Here is a 23,741-nt window from a genome sequence, read left to right as displayed (position 1 = left end):
CAGGCCGGCCGGATCAACTTCCGGAGCAAATGTATGTTCATGAACAGGCAGGATTAAATCTGTCACCGTGTACGAGGGAGTCGCCATCTTCTTATTTCCCACATCAAAACCCGGCCGATACTTCTCGATATTGGTTTCATCTCCAAGAATAGTCGCCTGAGGTCGAATTCCGCGCACACAAGCCATGAAGTCATCTTGTTCAAAGGGAGATCCGTCTTCCTTCACGGTAGGATACCCTCTGGCTACATCCGCCGGGTCTAGATCTGGCACCCAAGCCTTGGAGCGGCTCAGGGCAGTCAAAGCTCCGGCTCTGGCATAGGAGCGCTTCACTTCTTGGAACCTGGCATGTAAGATTGATAGCTTCTTTAAAACATCACTGAGCCGGTTGGGTCCTTGATTGGCAGGAGAGATAGCGGCGAGTGCTCGTTGTGCGCCAATGTACAACTGTTCTACTAAGGTATAGACCGCCTTCGGTTTAATCATGTGGTCTTGACTCAGATTCTTGCTTCGTGGGCCTGCACATATTTTGTGAACAAAGAGTCCGCTGGCGGCTTATATTCCGGATCAACAAAAAGTACACAAGATCAAATACAAATGGCTTACCAAAGATGGCGGCCACCATTTGAGACACCCAGTCCTTTAAGCCGGTCAACTCCGTTGTAACCTCTTCAAGGGCTGCTTCAGCCTTCTCGGCGCGTTGAGTCAGAAGCATTTTTTTCTTCATCCCAGGTTTTCTTCTTGGCAGTAAAGCTGGTTTTTAATTTTTCCGTCTCAGAGAGACTTACTTGCAGTTTGGAGTCAGCAGACTTGATTTCTGCCTCCTGATTTGCCAGCCGGGTCTTCGCATCAGTTAATTGCGAGCTCAGTTCAGATAAGGCATTCTGCAAAACATACCCAGATGAGTCAACATTTCAATTAAGGTTCAAAAGTTAAAGATTCAAGTCTCAAGTACTTTGCACTGCAAAACCACTTGACACTTGGGGGCTAATGTATGCCAAAACAATTTCTTATGACTCTACAACATACTTCAAGTCCCAAGTACTTTACAAAGTAACAGCACTTGGCACTTGGGGGCTAATGTATGCTATTCAGCAAGTTTCTCAAGGTTAAGCCGGATTACAATGTTTTTTGGATACGGTACAAGACAATTATGAAAATTCAAAGTACCGGCTCATTTATGGTCAAATGAACCGACCCTTGGGGACTACAGGTGATGCTTTGTTCCATTTTATTGAACTCCAGAAAAATCTCAAAGTTAAAAGTCAGTCTATATCATAAAAGTCTACAGATCATTCCGGTTTTCTCATAATCTGAAGACTTGGGGGCTGGCGGAATATAAGTAAGCCGGACGGACATACCTCATATTTCAGCTGCTATAGCTTGACCATTTCGATCTCTGAGTCGCGGCTGGAGTGCACATGGCTGAGATAACCGGATAAAATGTCGTTGGCATTCAGATGGTCATAATGTGAAACATCAAAACACACTTTCTGTTTCTCCAACGCCTCTTGTTTCGCCGTGTGACGAGCTAACACGGTGGGATTCCTCGGCTCAACAAAGCGGCTCCCGGTGATCAAAACGTCTTGTGCAGACGGTGATGGCGGGTTGGCCGAGCTTGATGGTCCAGTTGCGGAAGGATTCACGATGGTATCGTCAACTGACGGTTCAGGAGGATTTACTTCATCATTGACATGCGGGTCTTCTGGAGCTTCAGTTAATGGAGGAGAAGGTGTCCTTGCCGGTTCAGATACAAGGACTGGCGGGTCTTCCACCGGCTTAGTCACCTTGGCCTTCTTAGACTTAGCTTGACCACTAAGTGAAATATTATAGGACTGTCAATATAAAGAGACAATTTTAAAAACACGGAAGAAATAGGATTTTTTCTTACCCAGGGGCAGTCTTGAAGGCCGGAAATTGGGTCTGAGACGAGTCACGAGAAGAGAGAGACACCTCCTGCAAAGATAAAACAAAGTAAGTAATGCAAGGGAGGAGATCCATTAACAGAAAGTCAAAAGACAAAGAAATAAACCTCATTCTGGCGTTTTTGAGGAGTTTGTTGAAGAATAGCAGGCGGTTCGTCTTCGGTCCGGGCTTGACGGCGGCTCTCATGTTGCTGTTTTTTCAGAAGAAAGTGAGGGTCCAGATAAGCCAAAGGGTGTGAAAACCTTACTTTCCGGGTTACGACTCGAAGTTTCTGTCTTGGCAAATGGGCTGAGTCGGAGGAAATAGTTACCTCTTCTTCCACGGCCTGACTGGCCCCAGTGTCATCCTGGTAATGATCAGTGTTAATAAGATTATTAAAAAGTTGGCCAAGGGAGTCAAGGGCTACCTCCGACTCAAAAGTATCGTCAAGCTTCATCATATCTTTAGCGGTGCTCTTCTTCTTCTTTTTAGACCTCCGGGTCGTTTTCTTGGCGGTTATGGCGGCGACTCTCGCTTTCTTGGCAGCTTCGTGGTCATATTTAACTTTCCAGAAATCAGATTTAGCCTGCAAACAGGTAAAAACAAGATGAAAGGTCAGGCAAGTATTAAACAATACGGTTGGGAAAAATACAAAGGAAAGAGATCAGAGTTTCCTTACTTCTGGCACCGGGTTAAGCTTGCAGAAGGGGTTTAACCCAACGATACTGCAGTCTTCGTATTTTCCGTTCACCAGAAGGGTTGACATTGAAACAATATCTGCTTTCGTTAATTGAACGGAGCTGTGACGAAGAGAGTCATCTGGGCCTCCACCATACTTGTACATCAATTTTGATCGACGGCTTAGAGGGATAACCCGCCATGAGATCCAGCAGCGGGTCAGGTCAACTCCGGTTAAATTGTTCCCTAATAAGGCATTAATCCTTTTTATTGATGGGATCAGCTTCTTGCATTCGGCAGCAGTAAGCTTGTCATGGAGCGCGAATTTGGAGTCAAGACGCTCGGCGCGATAACCCGGTAGTGGCTTCTCGTTTGCTGGTGAGGTATCTTGACAATAGAACCAAGTCTGATTCCAGTCTTTTGGATGACTCGGAAAGACTATGAGGGGGAAGAAAGCACCCTGCCGACGCTGAATTGAGATGCCGCCAAGCTCCAAGCTAAGGCCGTTGGTGCATTCGTTCTGCCGGTTCAGATAAAAGTATTCTCTAAACAGTTCCACGGTCGGCTCTTCCTGAAGGTACACCTCACAGAGCACTTGGAAGTTGCAGATATTGGATATGGAGTTGGGCCCGATATCTTGAGGGTGGAGTTTGAAGAAATGGAGGACATCTCTGAAGAACTTTGAGCCGGGCGGTGAAAAGCCACGGTTCATGTGGTCAGTAAAGACAATGACTTCACCATTTTGTGGATTGGGCCGTTCTTCGTCCGGGTTAGGTGCATGGTAAGACATGACATTTTTTCCTGGCAAAAATCCTATGGAGAAGAACTCCTTCAAACATTCCTCAGTCACGGTTGAGGGAACCCAGTTGCAGACAGTCGGCGTTTTAGACGGCATGGTGTTCAAAAACGCATTGAAAGGAAGGTAACATGCCGGTTCAATTCAATAAATATGATGAAAGTACAAGATGATACAGAGGAGTAATGGCGGCTTAACTAAGGGCAAATGTCATATAAGGAAAGGTAAGCCGACACAGTAAGCCACCATGACTACAGGCATTTAAGAAATACCAGCAGCAGAAATTGGTTAAGTATGGAGACAGACATGTTTCTTAAACTTCTGGATATTAATATGGATCAAATGGCCGTTCAAAACGAAAAAAAATTCCTAGACCTAAAAATATAGCCCAGATGAGTTCATCACCTCTAAGAAGATATATATGCAATGGAAAGGGATCTACTAACATTTAAAATGGATGAGAAACAGCTACCGCTTAAGTTTTGCACTACTTTTAGATCAAAAGAGGGTGCGGTAAGAGAAGTTGCAACAAATCTACGACGAACAACGAAGAACACAAGAAGGAAACCTCCTGAACCCTAATGCATATCTATGGGGGTGAGAAGGTGAGAGCTTACGGGTGCAGAGTTGCTGCGGAGGATCGCCGCCGTTCTCTGGACAGAATCAGGGTGATGCAGCGGCCGAGCTTGAGGACAACGATGAGCGCTGCGGGGACGGTGGAGCTTGAGCAACAGGAGAGTTGCGAGAGGAAGGAGATGAAGAAGAGAGAAGAATGAGAAAAGGCCGGGGCGTGCCTATTTATAAGGGAAAAGATGAACAGACGGGCGCGAAAATCGAGGAAGAGCCGAATGATGGTTATCTAACTTGATGGACGCCTCGATTCTCGGAAGGCATTAAAGATGAAGATCCGTTGGGAGATGACGTCATAAAATGTTTTCGTGTTTTCCAGAGATGATGTCATGGCGGTTTACAAAAAACCTCTGCGAGGATAAGAGGATGGATTTTGTCTAAGTATTGAAGATTGACAAAGAACAAAGTTCGAAGTCAACCTGGGGCCTAATGTTGGAGATATAAATATCAGTTATGACCAACCCAGGAGGGGCCGAGTCAGCCCCAATGGCGGGTCACGAAGGAAGCCCAATAAACATTCAAGACGATTGTTTATTAAAGCTTATAGAAGGCCTAAGGCCTAGAGGTGGCTTAAGGCCCAATATTGTAAACCGCCATAGATAAGGAAAGACTTGTAAAGAAAGGCATGTAGAAGAAGTCACCGAGCCGGATACGATTTATGAGCCGGCCGGGACTCTGTAGGCCACTAGGCGTCAACCCGTGTATATAAGGGGGCGACCCGGTGGCGGCTTAGGGCAAGAAACAAGAGATCAAGAACCAAGCCGGCGAACTAGCCTCTTGGTAATCGAAACCCCAACAATACCAACACAACTAGACGTAGGCTTTTACCTTCATCGTAAGGGGCCGAACTAGTATAAAACCTCTCGTGTCCTTTGTCCCGATTAACCCCTTTAAGCTTCCTAGTTGCGATGGCCCTAGGACTAACTCCTTCCACTAGGACATCTACTATGACAATTCCACGACACCACTGTTCGACCCTTTTTGCATATGGGGAAATGAGTTGTCCATGAATATTAGTCAAGTCAAGAAACTCAGAAAGATTGTTAGGATAAAGAAATTAGCGACAAAAAACAACAAGATCTTTGTCTGCACAATGAAGAAGACATCAGTTCACTACAAGATGGTACTAACTATTATACCTTGCCTTTTTTATTCCTTTGCCCCATTTCCAATATAGAGAAGATATTTATGCACATCCTTGTTTTCGGGCCTTTCCAAAGCAGTTCACTAATGATTACCTCTCAAACCACCTGTATGGTCAGGAGGGGAGGAAGGTATTAATACAACACCCACGGTTCAATATTGAAGTGTTCCTGAAGAGGACGAAGGATGGACGGTCAATCATTCACAGGCACTAGCCTAAAGTTACAAAGACCTTCAACATCAATGAAGGCTCAATATTCGCCTTCTGCTTACGCATTTTCCAGATGAGATACATATGTCTATGTACCATCTATGATGTTGATTTCGAAAGGTTATAGATGTTGCATGTGAAACTTGGTCCTGGTGTAGTTATGTAATGGGGTAGCTGAGTGCTGAAGCTATATGATGTTGTACTCTGATGTATTTCAATTATGAAAATGAAATATATTGTGTGCTTAATATGAACTGTCAATTAGAATAATAAATGGATTATGAATAATTGGATAATTAGCCTGCTAATTGGGTTTTGCTATTGCAAACGGTTGTTGGAAAAATACCATGGGCGGTGACCTCAGGCAATGCACACAGTTTGTAGGAATAAACCGTGTTGGATCGATGAACAATCACACACGACTTTCTATTGAAAACTGTTTGCGTTAGTCCACCTTACGCAAACGTTTACCACATGAAAACTATGTGTGATGGACAGCCTTTGCCACACAGTTTCTTCCACGGACCGTGTGTGATATATTCAATAACGCAAGCGATTTAACGGGAAAAATTGTGTATGATGTACCTGTGAACGGAAATGTTTTCCTTGGAGTGACTGTGTGGGATGTACATACGAATGGAAACGTTTAGTGTGGACTGATTGTGTGGGATGTACTTGTGACCGGAAACAATTTCGCCGTACAATTGTATTTTTTAGCTCTAATGTACGTATTTCCATATTTGAGTGCTCGCCGGTTGCACATGACCTCATTTTGCCGAACGTGTGTGCCAGGAGGGCATATCCCCGACGGTTTCTGGGTCGTGTGGGAAGGACCCCCTTGTCGCCCACACTCACTTGGCGACGGTTCCAAACGCCGCCATGGAAAGGGGTTAAAAACCGTTTGTTTCGGAGCTCGCTGTACTAGTGATGGGATGGTAAATCTGAGTGACTTACCCATAGTAGAGCAACAACGATCAAAACCTTGTTTAAACCTTAGAATGGTATGACAATTTTCCCCTTTACAAGGTAGTTGTTGCCAATCTTAGGTCATACAGTGAGAATGAAACCCAGACCCATTTCCTGCAGGGACCCAGTCAAATTGTTTGTTGACCACCATGAGATATCAATAGTTGTTTAGTATTGGCGCCAGACCTGTCAGCTAAGAAGGCCCAGTCATAGAGGTACCGTACCAAGATGAAATGGACACAAGAATTGAGGGAAAGGGTTATGCCACTACCGGAAGAGCCAGAGTAGGAATTTTTTTGAGAATCTGAGAAGGTGGACACTATCAACGATAAGGATGGAGTATACGAGTTTTGATGGAATCGTAACCATGTTTCTAAGGGTGGTAGCACCCCAGACCCCCTGTGACGATTGATGGATTTTTTAGAAGACCCCCAAACCTAACCTATTTCTTGCTAGCCTCTCCGAATCTCGAGGACGAGATTTATTTTAAGGTTGGTAGGTTTGTAACATCCCAAAATTCTAAATTTTTGAATGGTATATTAAATAAATAGTTTAGATTGATTGTTGCTTTTGGTGTGGTTGCTTGTGTGAAATTGAGTGAGATTTGAAACTTTTGAAAGTTAAATGAGAGGGAATAAAAGGACTTTCCCAAACATTCATCTTGCATTTATGATCTCCATGAATTCAAATTCATTTCATCACAAAACCCTACAAAGAAGATGATATGATTCCTTCCATTTAATTAAATGAAAAAGGGTTTTTTGAAAATATTTGAATTTCATTTGCAACTATTTCAAATTCAGAAACTATAAGCAACTCAATGATTTTCATGAGAGAAGATAAAATGACTTCTTCAAAACATATGAAATATTAGTTGGAAGTTTAAAGGAATCAAATTTAAAGTCCCTTTGGAATTATTTTCAATTTGGAGTTATTTGGGTTTTATTCAAATTATTTTTATCCAAAAATAAAATATAAAGAAATTAGGATAAAATGATTCCCTACATCAAAAAATTGGAGAGAAATAAATTTGAAATCATTTTGATATTTTAAAAATGATTTTTATTGGATTTTAAATGAAACAGTAGCACTCTTTGCTTTATTTAAATTTTTGTGGATTTTATTTGATGCTAGAAAAAAGTTCAAGTTGTAGAAAATCTTTTTCTGAAAATTTTGGTATATTATATTTTTATTTTATTTGTTTGTTCTTTTAAATATTGACTGTTTAAAAAAAGAAACTTCCTCTGCCGACTGGGCCGGCCCGTTATCGCTAGGCCACGGCCCAGCCAGCCCCGCGTAGCTCGTCGCCAACACCGAGACGGTGTCCGCCCGCCGCACGCTGTCGCGCCGCCATGGACGCCGTACCTGCCTCGGACTCCTCGCGCCGCCTCACTTTGCCCCTCTGCCACGCCACCCGAGGCCGCCTAGGCCTTTAAATAGCGAGTCGCCGCCCTCCTCCTCACATCGCGCCGTCGCCGCATGTTGCTGTCGCCGCCGCAGTTGCACCTACCATCGCGCCTCGCCAGCGTGCTGCGCCGCCCCGCCGATGCGCGCACCGAGCCATGCCGCGGCCTGCTCGCCTAGCTCCGCCGCGCCCGCCACCGCGCCTCTGTTCTACCACGCCGCCAAGCCGCGCCGCCCCGCGTAGTGGCCGCCGCCGCTCCTCTCCGACGCCACCGCCACCGCTCCTCGCTGCCGCCGGTTTTCGACGGAAAACCACCCCGAACCGGTAATAAACCGCTATGGGTTTCTCTTAGGTTTTCTTCTCAAAAACCCTAGATCGGTTTTTCTTTATAAAACCGGTTTTCTTTAGGTTTACTTTGTTTAGCAAACGTTCTCTGTTTAGGTGTGTTTAGAGAAAGTTTCCGTTTCATATAGTTCTATAGCAAACATCCGTTCGTTAGGGTTTCTGTTTTAGTCAGGGACCTCTATATAGATGTTTTATTTACAGTTTAGTCCCTCATCTTCAAACGGTCACAACTTTTTACTCGTTTGTCCAAATCCAATGAAACCAATGCCCACTTTTTCGTTATGATCCCCTCTATCCAGATAATCCACTTTAACATGTTTTTGAAATTTTAAAATTTGGTTTCAAACAGATTTGAATTTCAAACTTCTTTTGTTCATAACTTGAGTTTTATAACTCCGATTCAGCTGATTCTTTTTGCTAATTGAAGCTCTTGACCTAAACTTTCTGATAAGACCAAATCCATCCAATTTTGGTACTGTTAGAGATTGTTTTCTGTTGCAAGAGTTAATTGCTTGTTTTTGAAGTTTTCCAAGATCTTTTCTTTGATTCTTTTGCATGAGTGCTTATGTATGCTATTGCTTGCTCCCGATAGATTGACCGGAGTGTTACGAGTAGAATTATCAGGATTTATGAGTGCGAGTTATGTTCAACAACAGTACAAGGCAAGTTCACACTTTGATCATATCCCTTTATTACCCTGTTTTTATGCATTAGTTTCAACCCTCAAACATTATCAGGATTTGGGAAGTAGTTGATGAGGTAGGAACCTATTGTCTTGTATCAAACCCTGGGTTTATCCGTTATGCTTATACTACTTTGCTATGCTCCTAGACGTGGTTTGGTTCGTGAGACTCATGAAAGGTGTGAGAGATTTTAACTAAGGGAAACTTAAGGTGGTTACTTTAATACACATCTAGGTGGATTGGTTGGGGAGCCCTGGAGAACCCAGTGGTTTGCCCGGGCCCCTGGAGAACCCAGTGCTTGCCCTAGGGGATCCCAGAGTACCTGTGTGATCACCCTATGGAATGCCACCAAGGCTCAAAGGGATCATAAGATTATTCATGCTAGAAACTTCTGTGTGCAGCCACAAGCCATTATGGGCTCTGGCATAGTTGAGTAAGTTGTGGGAATCCTTTCCATGATGGGCTAGAAGATGTAGGGGATTGTAGGTGTACCGGCCTATCTATCGGTTAAGGGGACCTCTTCGGAAAGACTGTGTCTCGGTCATCTGTTTCTCAAACATAATGCAGTGCAAGAAATTCAACAGAGGAGATCGAGTCTTGTGGGGAAAAGTGCACAAACCTCTGCAGAGTGTACAAACTAATCATGACTAGCCGTGTCCCCGGTTATGGACATCTTGAGTATCTGGTACTTGAATTATTGATTTGATCTCATCACTTACTCAATGAAATTGTTGAGCTATAACTATTATTTTGGGATTGAGTTGGAGGAACCTTCTCAATGTTTTCAACAAACTTGGTAGTTAAATAAAATATATTCCTTTGTTGTAGGGAAAAATTATCTGTATGCAAAATTTTAACTTAGAGCCTCCACCAGCCAAATATGCATGTAGTGATAGATATTGTTCATCATTATCCTATGGTGTGAATTTGCCAGTACATTCAATGTACTAACCTAGATGGCTCCAACGTCTCATGTTGCAGGAATCTTACGACGAGTAAGTGATACATTAGGGTTACGACTTCTACACTCAACTTTGCCGTTGGTGTTGATGGGAATCCACAGCCTTGTTGTTACTTCCGCTATTTGGATTGAGGTAATAGTATTTACGTTACTTTATACATGTGATTTACCTCTGTTATAGATCCTCGAGTACTGTGTGTGTCAGCATACCTATCCAGGGATGACACTTAAGCATAGAGACTTGACCGTCTGAGGTCGGGTCGCTACACGCCATGGAACTCCTTACAGATACTTCCAGAACCAAGGTGGTGATAGCCCATTCATCGCACACCATGGGAAGTTATCCTCCCAAAACAACATAGCCACGACGAGCACAGAGAGGGCTGGGGGGATGATGGTGGTACCCGGAGGGAGGTGAGGGAGAGGGTTGCAGGGGTAGCAAGCCATCTCGGGAAGCGAGTCGCGAGCAGGCGAAGCTAGGGATGGTGGACGAAGTGACAAGGCGAGGAGGTGTCACGGGTGGTAGATATAATAGGCTGAGGTTGCGGGTTTGGTATGATCCGATAAGCTTGAACTGAGATTTTCTTGTTAAAACAGAATCTAGCAATATGGTTATAACCATAACATGCACGGCACCTGATTTTACTATTACAATGATAGCGTGTGTGACCATAGCCCAGCCATTTAGAGCAAAAAGAATTATAATCTGGATGATAAACTTTGGGTGTGCTAGTCGTTCCGGCTTCCGGGAAAGTGGGCTGGTTTTGCTGATGTTTGGGAATGTAGTAATTTCAAAAAAATTCCTACGCACACACAGGATCATGGTGATGCATAGCAATGAGAGGGGAGAGTGTGTCCACATACCCTCGTAGACCAAAAGCGGAAGCGTTAGCACAACGCGATTGATGTAGTCGTACGTCTTCACGATCCGACCGATCCAAGTACCGAACACACGACACCTCTGAGTTCAGCACACGTTCAGCTCGATGACGTCCCACGAACTCCGATCCAGCAGAGCTTCACGGGAGATTTTCGTCAGCACGACGGCGTGATGACGGTGATGATGATGCTACCGACGCAGGGCTTCACCTAAGCCCCACTACGATATAATCGAGGTGGATTATGGTGGAGGGGGCACCGCACACGGCTGGAATAGATCAATAGATCAACTTGTATGTCTAGAGGTGCCCCCTTGCTCCTGTATATAAAGGATCAAGGGGGGAGGCCGACCGGCCCTACATGGCGCGCCAGGAGGAGGAATCCTCCTCCTAGTAGGAGTAGGATTCCCCTCTTTCCTACTCCTACTAGGATGGCGAAAGTAAGGGCGAGAGGGAGAAGGAAAGGGGGGCGCCGCCCCCCTCTCCTAGTCCAATTCAGACTAGAGGGGGAGGGGCGTGTGGCCTGCCCTAGGCCATCCCTCTCTCTCTCTCTCCACTAAAGCCCATAAGTCCCACTATTTCTCCCAGAGGGGTTTCGGTAACCCTCCGGCACTCCCGTTTTCTCCAAAACCACCCGGAACACTTCTGGTGTCCGAATATAGTCATTCAATATATCGATCTTTACGTATCGACCATTTCGAGACTCCTCGTCATGTCCGTGATCATATCCGGGACCCCGAACTACCTTCGGTACATCAAAACACAAAAACTCATAATACCGATCGTCACCAGACTTTAAGCGTGCGGACCCTACGGGTTCGAGAACTATGTAGACATGACCGAGACACATCTCTGGTCAATAACCAATAGCGGAACCTGGATGTTCATATTGGCTCCCACCTATTCTACGAAGATCTTTATCGGTCAAACTGCATAACAAGATACGTTGTTCCCTTTGTCATCGGTATGTTACTTGCCCGAGATTCGATCATCGGTATCTCAATACCTAGTTCAATCTCGTTACCGGCAAGTCTCTTTACTCGTTTAGCAATGCATCATCTTGCAACTAACTCATTAGTTACAATGCTTGCAAGGCTTATAGTGATGTGCATTACCGAGTGGGCCCTAAGATACCTCTCCGACAATTGGAGTGACAAATCCTAATCTTGATTTATGCCAACTCAACAGGTACCATCAAAGACACCTATAGAGCACCTTTATAATCACCCAGTTATGTTGTGATGTTTGGTAGCACACAAAGTGTTCCTCCGGTAATCGGGTGTTGCATAATCTCATAGTTATAGGAACATGTATAAGTCATGAAGAAAGCAATAGCAGAAAACTAAACGATCAAATGCTAAGCTAACGGAATGGGTCAAGTCAATCACATCATTCTCCTAATGATGTGATCCCATTAATCAAATGACAACTCATGTCTATTGTTAGGAAACATAACCATCTTTGATTAATGAGCTAGTCAAGTAGAGGCATACTAGTGACACTCTGTTTGTCTATGTATTCACACATGTACTAAGTTTCCGATTAATACAATTCTAGCATGAATAATAAACATTTATCATGATATGTGGAAATAAATAATAACTTTATTATTGCCTATAGGGCATATTTTCTTCAGCTGAATGGGCTCTGGCGGCCCAGAAACAATGCGTGTGGGAGGGTTGGAGTTCGAAACGCGGTCGGGCCCTAGAACAATTTATCCACTATTCATGGAAGTCGTTGCGGGAGCAATGGACGTGCGATTATCACGATCATGTGCGTGGTTAGTCAAAACCGTGCATGATCCGATCGGAATGACATTAGCGCCAGTCGAAGTAGTATTAGCATGTTGAGATGAGACATATCCACTGTTCTGAGGCGTGAAATGATCAAGGATACGACAATATACTTGCTTGACAGGCACATTATGAGTTGTCAAACCTTTTCCCTGAGATGAAACCGTAGTCCATTCAGCATCTTGCTCAACATACCATCTCTTTTCTTCAAAAATCTAATTTGGGCCACCACCACTCCAGAGGTGGAAGTAACATTTAAATAGATCACAAGTGAATAAGATCTTGCGTACCAAATAGAAACCCACAGCCTTGGAGCACACTTTGAAACAATATACATTGCCAGAGATATGGAGTACCTCAAATGTTTGGTAATCACCACCCATGCATGCAAAAAGAACCAGGCTGACATTGAGATAATTCAAACGAAAAGCAAATCTTGCAAAGGAGATCACCATCGTGAAGCCATGAGAGGAGGAGACCGAGTTCACCGAAGATTGAAAATACTTACATATCTCACCTATGAATTGATGACCAATTGAGAAATCCAGAAGATGGGCTATAGAGTTGGGGTCAGAGAATGGATCCATTGGAGAGAAAAGGCTTTTTGTTGGAGGGATCCGGCCGGATCATGGTCGGAGCCATGGCCGCCGGGAGGGAGAAGGTAGGTGGGTGGAGGAGGGTGGGAGAGAGCCATCCTCGAGCTTTATTTCCCTCCCCAAGGTGGGATCTCACGAGGAAAGAAACTTGCGGCAGCGGAAAAGTATTTTTGGTGTGCCCTATATTTTTTGGAGTTACAGAAGTATGACTAAAAATTGCATCATTACGTACTATTCTATTTTAGACATATTCTGTTTTTATTGCATAGTGTGCTAATTTTAAAGTTTCTATGAATTGTATCGGGGGATTAAGTCATCGAGATGATAGAATATAGTAGGTATTATGAAAGAAAATTTATGAATGTTTCTTGACAGTACCCAAGTTAATGATTTATTTTATTATACTAATGGATCTCACAAAGGTTTTGTTAAGTTTTCTGTGGCAAAAGTTTTCAAGTTTTGGGTGAGATGACGACGTAAGAAAGAATAAGGAGGATTTGGAGCCTAAGCTTGGGGATGCCCAAGACACCCCAAGGTAATATTCAAGGAAGATCTAATCATCTAAGCTTGGGGATGTCTTTAATCTATCGGTAATATCCCGGGGCGGAGACAGGGCGAGCAGGGGCAAGACCCCCCCCCCCCCCCCCCAACGATCGCCCCCCTCAACGAAATATAGCAGGCACAGTACTAATACGTGTATGTGTATGTGCTAATGGCCGTAGATAATTGCCTAATTATGTTCATTAAGCCCAAAGTCACGTGGTTGTGTGCACGCACAGAAGCCCAGGAAGCAACCAAAATAGCCCATCTACTTACCTTGATGCCTATTTGTATAGACGATAGATCATGGACTCGCGTGGTGCAGTGGTGCCCTGGTCATTTAGTTTCTCATGTCTCACGATCAAATCAGATTGATCTATCTTTCTCGCCTCACCGCCGGTCCCAAAAAAAAGTTTGCCGCTGGTCCAAAGTCGTTGACCATGGACTTGATTGCCGGCTTGTTAAGGTAGCGGAGTAGCAGTGAGTAGCGTGGCTGCCGCCGCCCACTGATCGTCCGTGTTCGCTTGACTACGTCCACACACACAACTAGGTACATAGACAGTATTACTATATACTCCATATAGAAGTTTTGCTAGTATGATGTAATCCTCATTTTGGTTTTGTTTGGCATACTTTGTTGAAAAACGAATATAATTTTTCACGCCAATTGCCTCGATATCAAATCTGTGATAGTGCCAAAAATTTGGAGACACTGGTGAATGGTGACATTAGAACTATATTTTTGTTAAAAAATAGCCAAACATATCTGTTTGCTTATCTATTTCAAAGGCTTTTTTGGAAACTATGAACTTTAGTATTTGAGAGGATTTATTATTGATATATACATGTATTTACAAACATATGTTGATATACTATTTCGGTTGATACATCATATTGTACTTGTGACCGTCACCACACGCCCCCCCCCCCCCCCCCCATGTTCAAATCCTGGCTCCGCCCCTGGTAATATCACTTGGAGCTATATTTTATTCATCACATGATATGTGTCTTTTTTTGGAGAATCATGTGATTTTGTTTTGTTTGTTTTCTTCTTTCCACAATCATTGTTTCCTAATCACACCAATTAAGATAGACACAGTTTCGTGACAATTTATAGAATGCTCATTGATCTTCACTTATTGTAACACCCACAATGCGGCTATATCTCCCACGTGTCGAGGCACGACTTAGAGGCATAGTCGTACGGTAGGCTTGTCGCAAGAGGGATAATCTTCACACATCCCATGTACTGAATAAGAAAGGGATAAAGAGTTGGCTTACAACCGCCACTTCACACAAATACAAGTTATACATACATCATCTAGAAAACAATCAAGGTCCGACTATGGAACCAAAGTAAAAGAAGACAACCCCAAATGCTAGATCCCCGATCATCCCAACTGGGCTCCACTACTGATCAACTAGAAACGAAACAACACAACGAACAAGATCTTCATCGAGCTCCCACGTGAGCTGGGTTGCGTCACTTGCACTGGTATCATCGGCACCTGCAACTGTTTGGAAGTATCTGTGAGCCACGAGAACTCAGCAATCTCACACCCGTGAGATCAAGACTATTTAAGCTTATGGGTAGGAAAGGGTAGTGATGTGGAGCTGCAGCAAGCACTAGCATGTATGGTGGCTAACTTACGCAAAAGAGAGTGAGAAGAGAAGCAAAGCACGGTCGAGAAGCTAAAAGTGATCAAGAAGTGATCCTGAATCTATTTACGTTCAAGCATAACACGAGAACCGTGTTCACTTCCCGGACTCCGCCGGAAAGAGACCATCACGGCTACAAACGCGGCTGATGCAATTTTAATTAAGTTAAGTGTCAAGTTCTCTACAACCGGATATTAACAAATTCCCATCTGCCCATAACCGCGGGCACAACTTTCGAAAGTTCAAAACCCTGCAGGGGTGTCCCAACTTAGCCCATCACAAGCTCTCACGGTCAACGAAGGATATTCCTTCTCCTAGGAAGACCCGATCAGACTCGGAATCCCGGTTACAAGACATTTCGACAATGGTAAAACAAGACCAGCAAGACCGCCTGATGCGCCGACCTCCTGATAGGAGCTGCACATATCTCGTTCTCAGGGCAACACCGGATGAGCGCTCCGTACAACTAAAACCAGCCCTCAAGTTTCCCCGAGGTGACGCTGCAAAGGACTCTAGTTCGGACCAACACTTAGACAAGCACTGGCCCGGGGGGGTTAAAATAAAGATGACCCTCGAGAGAGCGACTCCCAAGGGAAAAGTAGGTGGTGGTGAGGCAAATGGTAAAACCAAGGTTGGGCCTTGCTGGAGGAGTTTTATTCAAAGAGAACTGTCAAGGGGTCCCCATAACACCCAACCGTGTAAGGAACGCAAAATCAAGGAACATAACACCGGTATGACAGACTCCGGCGGGGCTTGGGATGGCGGCAGGGACCGGATCCGGGGCGGCAGTTGCGTGGATCCGGCGGGGACGGGCCGGCACTGGTCATCTCCGGCAGCGGGGCGACTTCCATGGTCATTCCCTAAGAGAGAGAGAGAGATGAGGTTAGGGAGAGAGAGATGAGGTTTGGGAGCAGAGAGAGCACTGAGAGAAGAACGGGATAGGGGAAGAAGAAGGAAGAGCAGGGGCACGGATGACCTACGAGGGGCGGCACCACCGGGGCCAACGGCGAGGACGGTGGGGCGGAGCAGGGGCTTGTGGGGGCTCAGGCTCCTCTCGATGGAGCTCGGGAATGAGGGTCGCAACCACGCGGGGAGCGGCGGGGTGCGGGCGTCTCGGTCCCAGATCGGGGCCCGGGCAGGCCTGGCGCGGGCTTGCGGCGGCGGGGAGGAGGCAGGGGCAACGTGGCCGCACGCCATTGGCTGGAGGCGGCGGCTGGCGACGGCGTAGCGAATCGGAGCTCGCCAAGTGGTGGAGTGGAGGTGGCTGGGAACAGAAATGGAGGAGAAGGTGGGAGGTGGCGGCGGTTGATGATTAGGGGTTCGTAAATTTAGGAGGAGGGGTAGGTAGCTGCTCAAAAATGGAAGGAGAGGTCTATATATAGACACGGGGACTAGGTTAGGGGGATTTAGGGGGGTTTTGGACCCTCCGATCGCGATCTAAAGGCTCCGGTCGGAGGGGGGGTTTGGTGGGCTGTGAAGAAAAGGTTTGGGCTGAGATGAGAGGGAATGAGTGCAGCCCGGCAACTGTTTCCGAAGACCGAAAACGTCCTACGCTAGACCGGCTATAATGCTGCTCTAAGTTTAACGGTTGGGCTATCAAACGAGCTCCGAATGAGATAAAATTTGACAGGCGGTCTACTGACAACATAACAACACCGCATGTCAACTTTCAACCCATTCCGGGAACATTTTCCGGCCACTTATAAAATAATATTTCGGAGGTGCCGCGGGCGCGTGCGAGTGTGTCTAGGCTCAGAACGCACAACGGAGAGAACTGGGAGAACCCGGACGGATGCAAGTTTCGAAAACATACAGATGCAATGCGGATGATGACATAGCAAGATGCAACACTCAAGCGAATGACATGGCAACGATGGCGAACAACTGGGAGACACATGGCGCATCGGTCTCGGGGCGTCACAACACTCCACCACTACAAGAGGATCACGCCTCGAGATCTAGGATGGCACCGGAGGGAAACGGAAGAGGAAGAGAAGAGGTAAAAGAAAGTTGCTTCTTTGACAAACGAGTGAAACCACGAACCTTGAGAGGTTGAACAAATTGAACGAAAGAATACAACAAAGATGCACAAAGTTGAAAACATTCCATTAGAAAAGAGGAACAAGGAACATTACTAGAACCTTGTAGGTTGAAAGACATAAGAAAAAGGGTTGCAATGGACAAAAAGTACATGCAAGCACTCCGGTTAAAACGAGATGTACAAGGAATGATAAAGATCAATTACGACAACACTCCGGTTGGAAATGGAAGGCATAGAATATGAACTTGGCAAAACGAAAGCACTTGAATGAGACTCCGGTTAGAAGAGGAATGATAGACATAACACTCCGGTTAAAACAAGATAGAGAAGGGAAAAGAATGATATGATTTGGAAAGCACTCCGGTTGTAAATGGAAGGAATGAACATGAAGTTGACAAGATGAGAGGATACTTGGCGAAATCAACAACACATTGCCTCTGGAACGAATTAAAGAGTGGAACAAGGAGTAAGAAAGATCTCAGACAGCACTCCGGTTGAAAAGGAAGGAAAAACTTGATAAGATGAAAAGAACTTGAGCAGAGGACACGACACTCCGGTTAAATGGATAAGCATGAAAGAACACGATCCTCTCAAATCAAGATGATGGGTGAAGAGAGCAACATCACAATGCCTCCGGAATGAATGTAAGAATGGAATCAAAAGAAAGGAGGAGAAAACCACATCTTCTGCCTCAAATGAGCTTGAAAAAGCATGTTTAGGGGAAGAGTCGAACGGAGTTGTTGGAAAACCAACAACGAAAAGAGTAAGCCTGTTGTGGGTTTATGGAAAACATCTCAAAACTTAAGGTGACATTCTGCCACTAACTTAACAATTGATTGGATTGACATCAACAAGGAGACGAGAAACTTATTTCCCCGGAAGGATGAATTAAGAACTTGGGTCATTTATAAGCACCATAAATAGCAAAATTCTTGGGGAAAGCTTTAGGTGAAATATAACCCAAGATAATTCCAATGAAGAGGTTGATTGATAGAAAAGATGTCTTGAGCGAAGAGAAAATGATGGATTTAGATATGTCACTCTTGAAAACTTGTGAATCATGAAACACAAAGGGAAATTATCAATAATCACATAACACCACCTCAAATGATAAGGTAGAAAGAATTGCACTTCAGAATGCAAGATGAAGAATGCTTGAACTCCTCAAAACAAGACATGTGTTGAACATCATGTTTATTTCAGAGTACAGCTTGGCGGATCTTAACTTCGAGAGGGATCTTGAAGAGCAATTGAAGAATGAAAAGAATCCTTGACGAAAGACCATGTAGAGCCTCCATGAAAAAATCCGGTAATAAAAGGATGATAGAAAGAAAGAGAAGTTGAAAACACAAGGTGAGGCCTTGCGATGATTTAGATGGAGCTTCGCGACGAGATAATTGAGAGAGCTTGGAACTCTGGGAAAAGAAAAGATGAAACAGTTGAAACCGAGAATTTGATGAACCTCCGGAATTAGGAATTAATCACTTGGATGAAACAAGAATAAGAATTACATTATGCTTATCCTTCACCAATTTAAATTGATGACAAGCAATGGATTTGAAATACTACTTATTCTCATAGAAAGGATAGACATAGCGCAAACTTGGGAAGGTCTTCAACGAACCACCGGTAGGATTTGGAAACAATGAATGAATTGATATGATAACGAAGGAAGAGAAATCTTGAATGAACTACCATAAGAATTTAAAATGAAAGTAGCAAAGGCACAATTCACCGAGAAGAATTGGAAAACGAAAGATGATACTTGAGGGAATTTAGATACATGAGAACGAAGAGATCACGAGCTGATTATAGAATATTTGAATGATGCACCGGTAGGATTTGGAGAACGAGAGCTGAAAGCTGAGAATGAATAAACCCGAAATGATGTCCTTTGGAGAATCAAACTGAAAAGACTCCTGAATTGCTCCGGATGGTTGAAAAGAATTCTCACAATCGAAAGTAATTATGAGAGGATGGCATCAAGCTAGAATCACGAATCTTTGAGAGAACGGATAAGATTTGGAGAAAACTCTTCTTCGGTCTTCAAAATTCAAGAATGATGACGACAAACACCACCATGAATTGTTGAGACACTCCGGAATGAAAATTAGAAAGGTTGAACCAACGATGAAAGAATTTGAAAGATCTTAGTGAAAGACATTTGACTGACGACAGTTCATTCCTACGTCAAACTTTGAAAGAATTTGAGGATAGCGCCGGGAAAAGAAGAGTCAGGTAAGATCCTGGGAAAAGACCTGTGGGTTAGGGCCCACTAAAGAGAAACACCGTTGAACGATTACTTGAAAGGGAGATTGCGCCGGTTGAATTAAGTGACTTGAATGAGATAACATCCTCAAAAGAACTTGAGCGAATTGAGAATGGATACTTGAATCTTCTGAGATATCTTCAGCACTCCAGAACAATTGAATAACAAACGGGGAATGATTATGAGGTGCACCGGCATAAGAAAGCATTTGAAACGAGGAAAAGATATGATCAACATCGAAAGATTTCATTGAAAACACCGGGGAAGATAAGAGAACAAAGAATGATAAACTAGAAGCTCCGTTAGAATCTTCCTAAAAATCACCGGATAAGAACATTGAAGCAAGAATGAAGAAACTTCACATCCATAAGATGGATACTTGATTCAGAAACCTGAGTCCTTAAAGAAAAAGGGTGGGAGGGCGGGGAAAAAAGACAACTTGGGCAGATGGAACAACACCGTTGAGAAGAACTGATAATAGATCTTATGGATTGGAAGAATGATGGGATCATCTCGAAGAGAAACGCACCGTTGAAAATAGAATTGGGATGACAATCTCGATAAATAAGAAGGATTAATGTTCACATAGGAATATGAGAACACCGCTTAGCAAAAGGTATGGAATCAACACTTGACATTGAAGCAACTCGAATACCACAACTCAAAACAAAACAAAGGATTGGCTTGCAAAATAAGCTGGAACAAACATATGATAGATCCCATATCGTATCATGTGTCTATTGGAAAGATTATTCTAGGAGCTACTTGAATTCCCACTTATAAACTCCCGAAACTTTCTGGTTATGCAATCAGGTGTTGGGGATACAGGGGAAGCATAATATCTCACCCAAAACTAACAAATCCTACATCCAGCTGTATCCATCCTTCAACACATAACCAAGAAACCTACGGAAATCATTTACCTCAACCTTCGAAAAGCATGCGTTATACGAGTTATGGCAATACTCCCGAACTCCCGCCCCAGTACTGGGTGCCGTCGAGGTTATCTCACCAACAACTGTATAAAAGAGATTTTCGATGTCGGCGAACTCAGGTATTCCAGAACTGCAACGATAAAATTGTGATGGCAACACCTCGGAGCTCCACTCCCCGGGACACTGCCAAAACCCCTAAATGTCAGGAGGCACCAAGAACAATGTTCTCGTCACAAAACCATCGGAACGATTCCAAGATACCCGCGTGATCCTAAACAAAATTTAGTGAAATTTGAGAAGAGAAGAGTCAAAACTCTATGTCGGGAGGCCTCACCAGAGCGATGAAGGGACTGAGGAGTAAAAAGAATCCTACTCTCCGATATATATAATCCTAAGACTCAAAACATTTTGTTCTAGACTCAACAACGTCAGCGATTCGATCAAGCAGGGGGCTCCTAAGTCGGAGAAGGCTCTTATACCAACTTGTAACACCCACAATGCGGCTATATCTCCCACGTGTCGGGGCACGACTTAGAGATATAGCCGCATGGTAGGCTTGTCGCAAGAGGGGTAATCTTCACACATCCCATGTACTGAATAAGAAAGGGATAAAGAGTTGGCTTACAATCGCCACTTCACACAAATACAAGTTATACATACATCATCCATAATACAATCAAGGTCCGACTACGAAACCAAAGTAAAAGAAGACAACCCCAAATGCTAGATCCCCGATCGTCCCAACTGGGCTCCACTACTGATCAACTGGAAATGAAACAACACATCAAACAAGATCTTCATCGAGCTCCCACGTGAGCTGGGTTGCGTCACCTGCACTGGTATCATCGGCACCTGCAACTGTTTGGAAGTATCTATGAGCCACGAGGACTCAGCAATCTCACACCCGCGAGATCAAGACTATTTAAGCTTATGGGTAGGAAAGGGTAGTGAGGTGGAGCTGCAGCAAGCACTAGCATATATGGTGGCTAACTTACGCAAAAGAGAGCGAGAAGAGAAGGAAAGCACGGTCGAGAAGCTAAAAGTGATCAAGAAGTGATCCTGAAACTATTTATGTTCAAGCATAACACGAGAACCGTGTTCACTTCCCGGACTCCGCCGGAAAGAGACCATCATGGCTGATGCATTTTTAATTAAGTTAAGTGTCAAGTTCTCTACAACCAGATATTAACAAATTCCCATCTGCCCATAACCACGGGCACGGCTTTCGAAAGTTCAAAACCCTGCAGGGGTGTCCCAACTTAGCCCATCACAAGCTCTCACGGTCAACGAAGGATATTCCTTCTCCCAGGAAGACCCGATCAGACTTGGAATCCCGGTTACAAGACATTTCGATAATGGTAAAACAAGACCAGCAAGACCGCCTGATGCGCCGACATCCTGATAGGAGCTGCACATATCTCATTCTCAGGGCAACACCGGATGAGCGCTCCGTACAACTAAAATCGCCCCTCAAGTTTCCTCGAGGTGACGCCACAAAGGACTCTAGTTCAGACCAACACTTAGACAAGCACTGGCCCGGGGGGGTTAAAATAAAGATGACCCTCGAGAGCGGGACTCCCAAGGGAAAAGTAGGTGGTGGTGAGGCAAATGGTAAAACCAAGGTTGGGCCTTGCTGGGGGAGTTTTATTCAAAGTGAACTGTTAAGGGGTCCCCATAACACCCAACCATGTAAGGAACGCAAAATCAAGGAACATAACACCGATATGACTGAAACTAGGGCGGCAAGAGTGGAACAAAACACCAGGCATAAGGCCGAGCCTTCCACCCTTTACCAAGTATATAGATGCATTAATTAAATAAGAGATATTGTGATATCCCAACAATAACCATGTTCCAAACATGGAACAAACTTCAGCTTCACATGCAACTAGCAACGCTATAAGAGGGGCTGAGCAAAGCGGTAACATAGTCAAACAACGGTTTGCTAGGAAAAGTGGGTTAGAGGCTTGACATGGCAAAATGGGAGGCATGATATAGCAAGTGGTAGGTATCGCAGCATAGAAATAGAGCGAGCAGCAAGTAAGCAAAGATAGAAGTGATTTCGAGGGTATGGTCATCTTGCTTGAGATCCCGCAAGGAAGATGAACGAGTCCATGAAGAAGACAAACAGACGAAGTCGAACGAATCCTCACAACTCTAGAACGAAACCGAAGCTAATGCGAGAAGCAACCCGAAAAGAAGCAAACAACATAGTAAACAACGATCACATAAGCATGGAATGATTCACAACCAAGTATGATGCATGTCCAGTTCAATGAAGCATGGCATGGCAAAGTGCACAAACAATACTACAAATTAAGTGGAGCTCAATATGCAACGAGTTGCATATTGACGAAACACCACGTGACTTATTTAGTTCTCTCTCGTTCATGTACTCAAAAATATTAAATGTTGATGAACATGGCAAGAGGTGAAGCACATGAAAACTACCTATCTAGACAAGTTTAAATGAGGTCGGAACAACAAACAACAAGTCCGGAAAAATCCTCATATGCATATATTAGATTTGGTACTATTCTGCCCTAAACAATATTTTAGAGTTGTTAAACATGCAAAGTAAGTACACCATGTTAAACTAGGCATTATTCTACCCCATTTACATATAAAGTTTGTGAGGTTTGGAGCTACGGTTATTTAGTTATGAATTAAATCATTTTAGCATGGCATAGGAGCAAATTAATGCAAACAGCAGTTTAAACATTTCAAACATGCATGAAAGTTGGATATTATGAAACTAGATGAAATTCTAGTCATTTTACATATATAAATTATTTACATCCGATGCATGGTTGGCGAGTTATGATATGCATGAACATGAAGGGGTTTTCTGTAAAACTGGTAATTCGCTGGAATAAAAGGAAAAATCACCGCACTGGAAAAAAACACTAATGGGCTGAATCTGAAGCATGTTCGCCAGCAGTAGGAAAAAAAGGAGGGGTGCTGGGGGCTCACCCATGGGCCAAGCCCAGCTGGCAATGGAGGCCAGCGGCTTGTTTAAAAAGCAGAATTCTTTCTATGGATTAAGGGTAAGAAAAAGTTGTAGAAAAGAAGGCAGAGCGGACGGGGACAAGTTGGAAGAATCATGTATACCCACCATGCTGAAGGTGAGAGGTACTTCATGAGGGTTCTTCTGAATCATGTTAGAGGTAAAACTTCATATGAGAATTTCAGAATCGTAAATGGAAGGCTTGCTCGACCTTTAGTGAAGCGTGTGAACTAATGGGCCTAATAGAGACTAACAAATCCCTTGATCACGGCTTGATTGTGTCAGACTTTTGAGATGCCTTAT

The 23,741-nt window shown here is 44.1% G+C and overlaps 1 protein-coding gene across 3 annotated transcripts; it reads right to left on the bottom strand.

Annotated features, from left to right (window-relative positions):
* Window positions 1-108: 108 nt before the first annotated feature.
* On the bottom strand, window positions 109-13,050 carry LOC147985218 (uncharacterized). 3 transcript variants are annotated; one of them, XM_087543968.1, is made up of 10 exons: window positions 10,585-13,050; window positions 5,146-5,256; window positions 2,582-2,826; window positions 2,330-2,488; window positions 2,234-2,269; window positions 2,030-2,113; window positions 1,889-1,953; window positions 1,359-1,812; window positions 604-881; window positions 109-515 (listed from the first exon to the last, which is right to left on the bottom strand). In XM_087543968.1, the coding sequence occupies exons 3-8, from the start codon at window positions 2,744-2,746 to the stop codon at window positions 1,374-1,376; spliced, it is 948 nt and encodes a 315-aa protein (XP_087400094.1). In that variant the 5' UTR covers window positions 2,747-2,826; window positions 5,146-5,256; window positions 10,585-13,050; the 3' UTR covers window positions 109-515; window positions 604-881; window positions 1,359-1,373. The 3 variants fall into 3 exon arrangements, with proteins under 3 accessions (XP_087400094.1, XP_087400092.1, XP_087400093.1); XM_087543966.1 differs by having other exon boundaries at window positions 2,582-5,256; window positions 10,585-10,737; window positions 12,537-13,050; XM_087543967.1 differs by having other exon boundaries at window positions 2,582-5,256; window positions 12,537-13,050.
* Window positions 13,051-23,741: the final 10,691 nt, after the last annotated feature.

This window comes from Triticum urartu, chromosome 2A (assembly GCF_056163025.1).
Source record: "Triticum urartu cultivar PI428250 chromosome 2A, HENAU_Tu73, whole genome shotgun sequence".
NCBI classification, from domain to species: domain Eukaryota; kingdom Viridiplantae; phylum Streptophyta; class Magnoliopsida; order Poales; family Poaceae; genus Triticum; species Triticum urartu.
This window is presented reverse-complemented; position numbering and strand designations above follow the sequence as displayed.

Bases quoted from the DNA above. Each gene is read 5' to 3' on its own strand.
- LOC147985218 (XM_087543966.1), bottom strand. From the start codon at position 3,475: ATGCCGTCTAAAACGCCGACTGTCTGCAACTGGGTTCCCTCAACCGTG. The intron at 2,114-2,233 runs GTAACTATTTCC...CTGAAAAAACAG, and splicing joins GTCAGGCCGTGGAAGAAGAG to CAACATGAGAGCCGCCGTCA. The intron at 1,813-1,888 runs GTAAGAAAAAAT...TATTTCACTTAG, and splicing joins GCCTTCAAGACTGCCCCTGG to TGGTCAAGCTAAGTCTAAGA.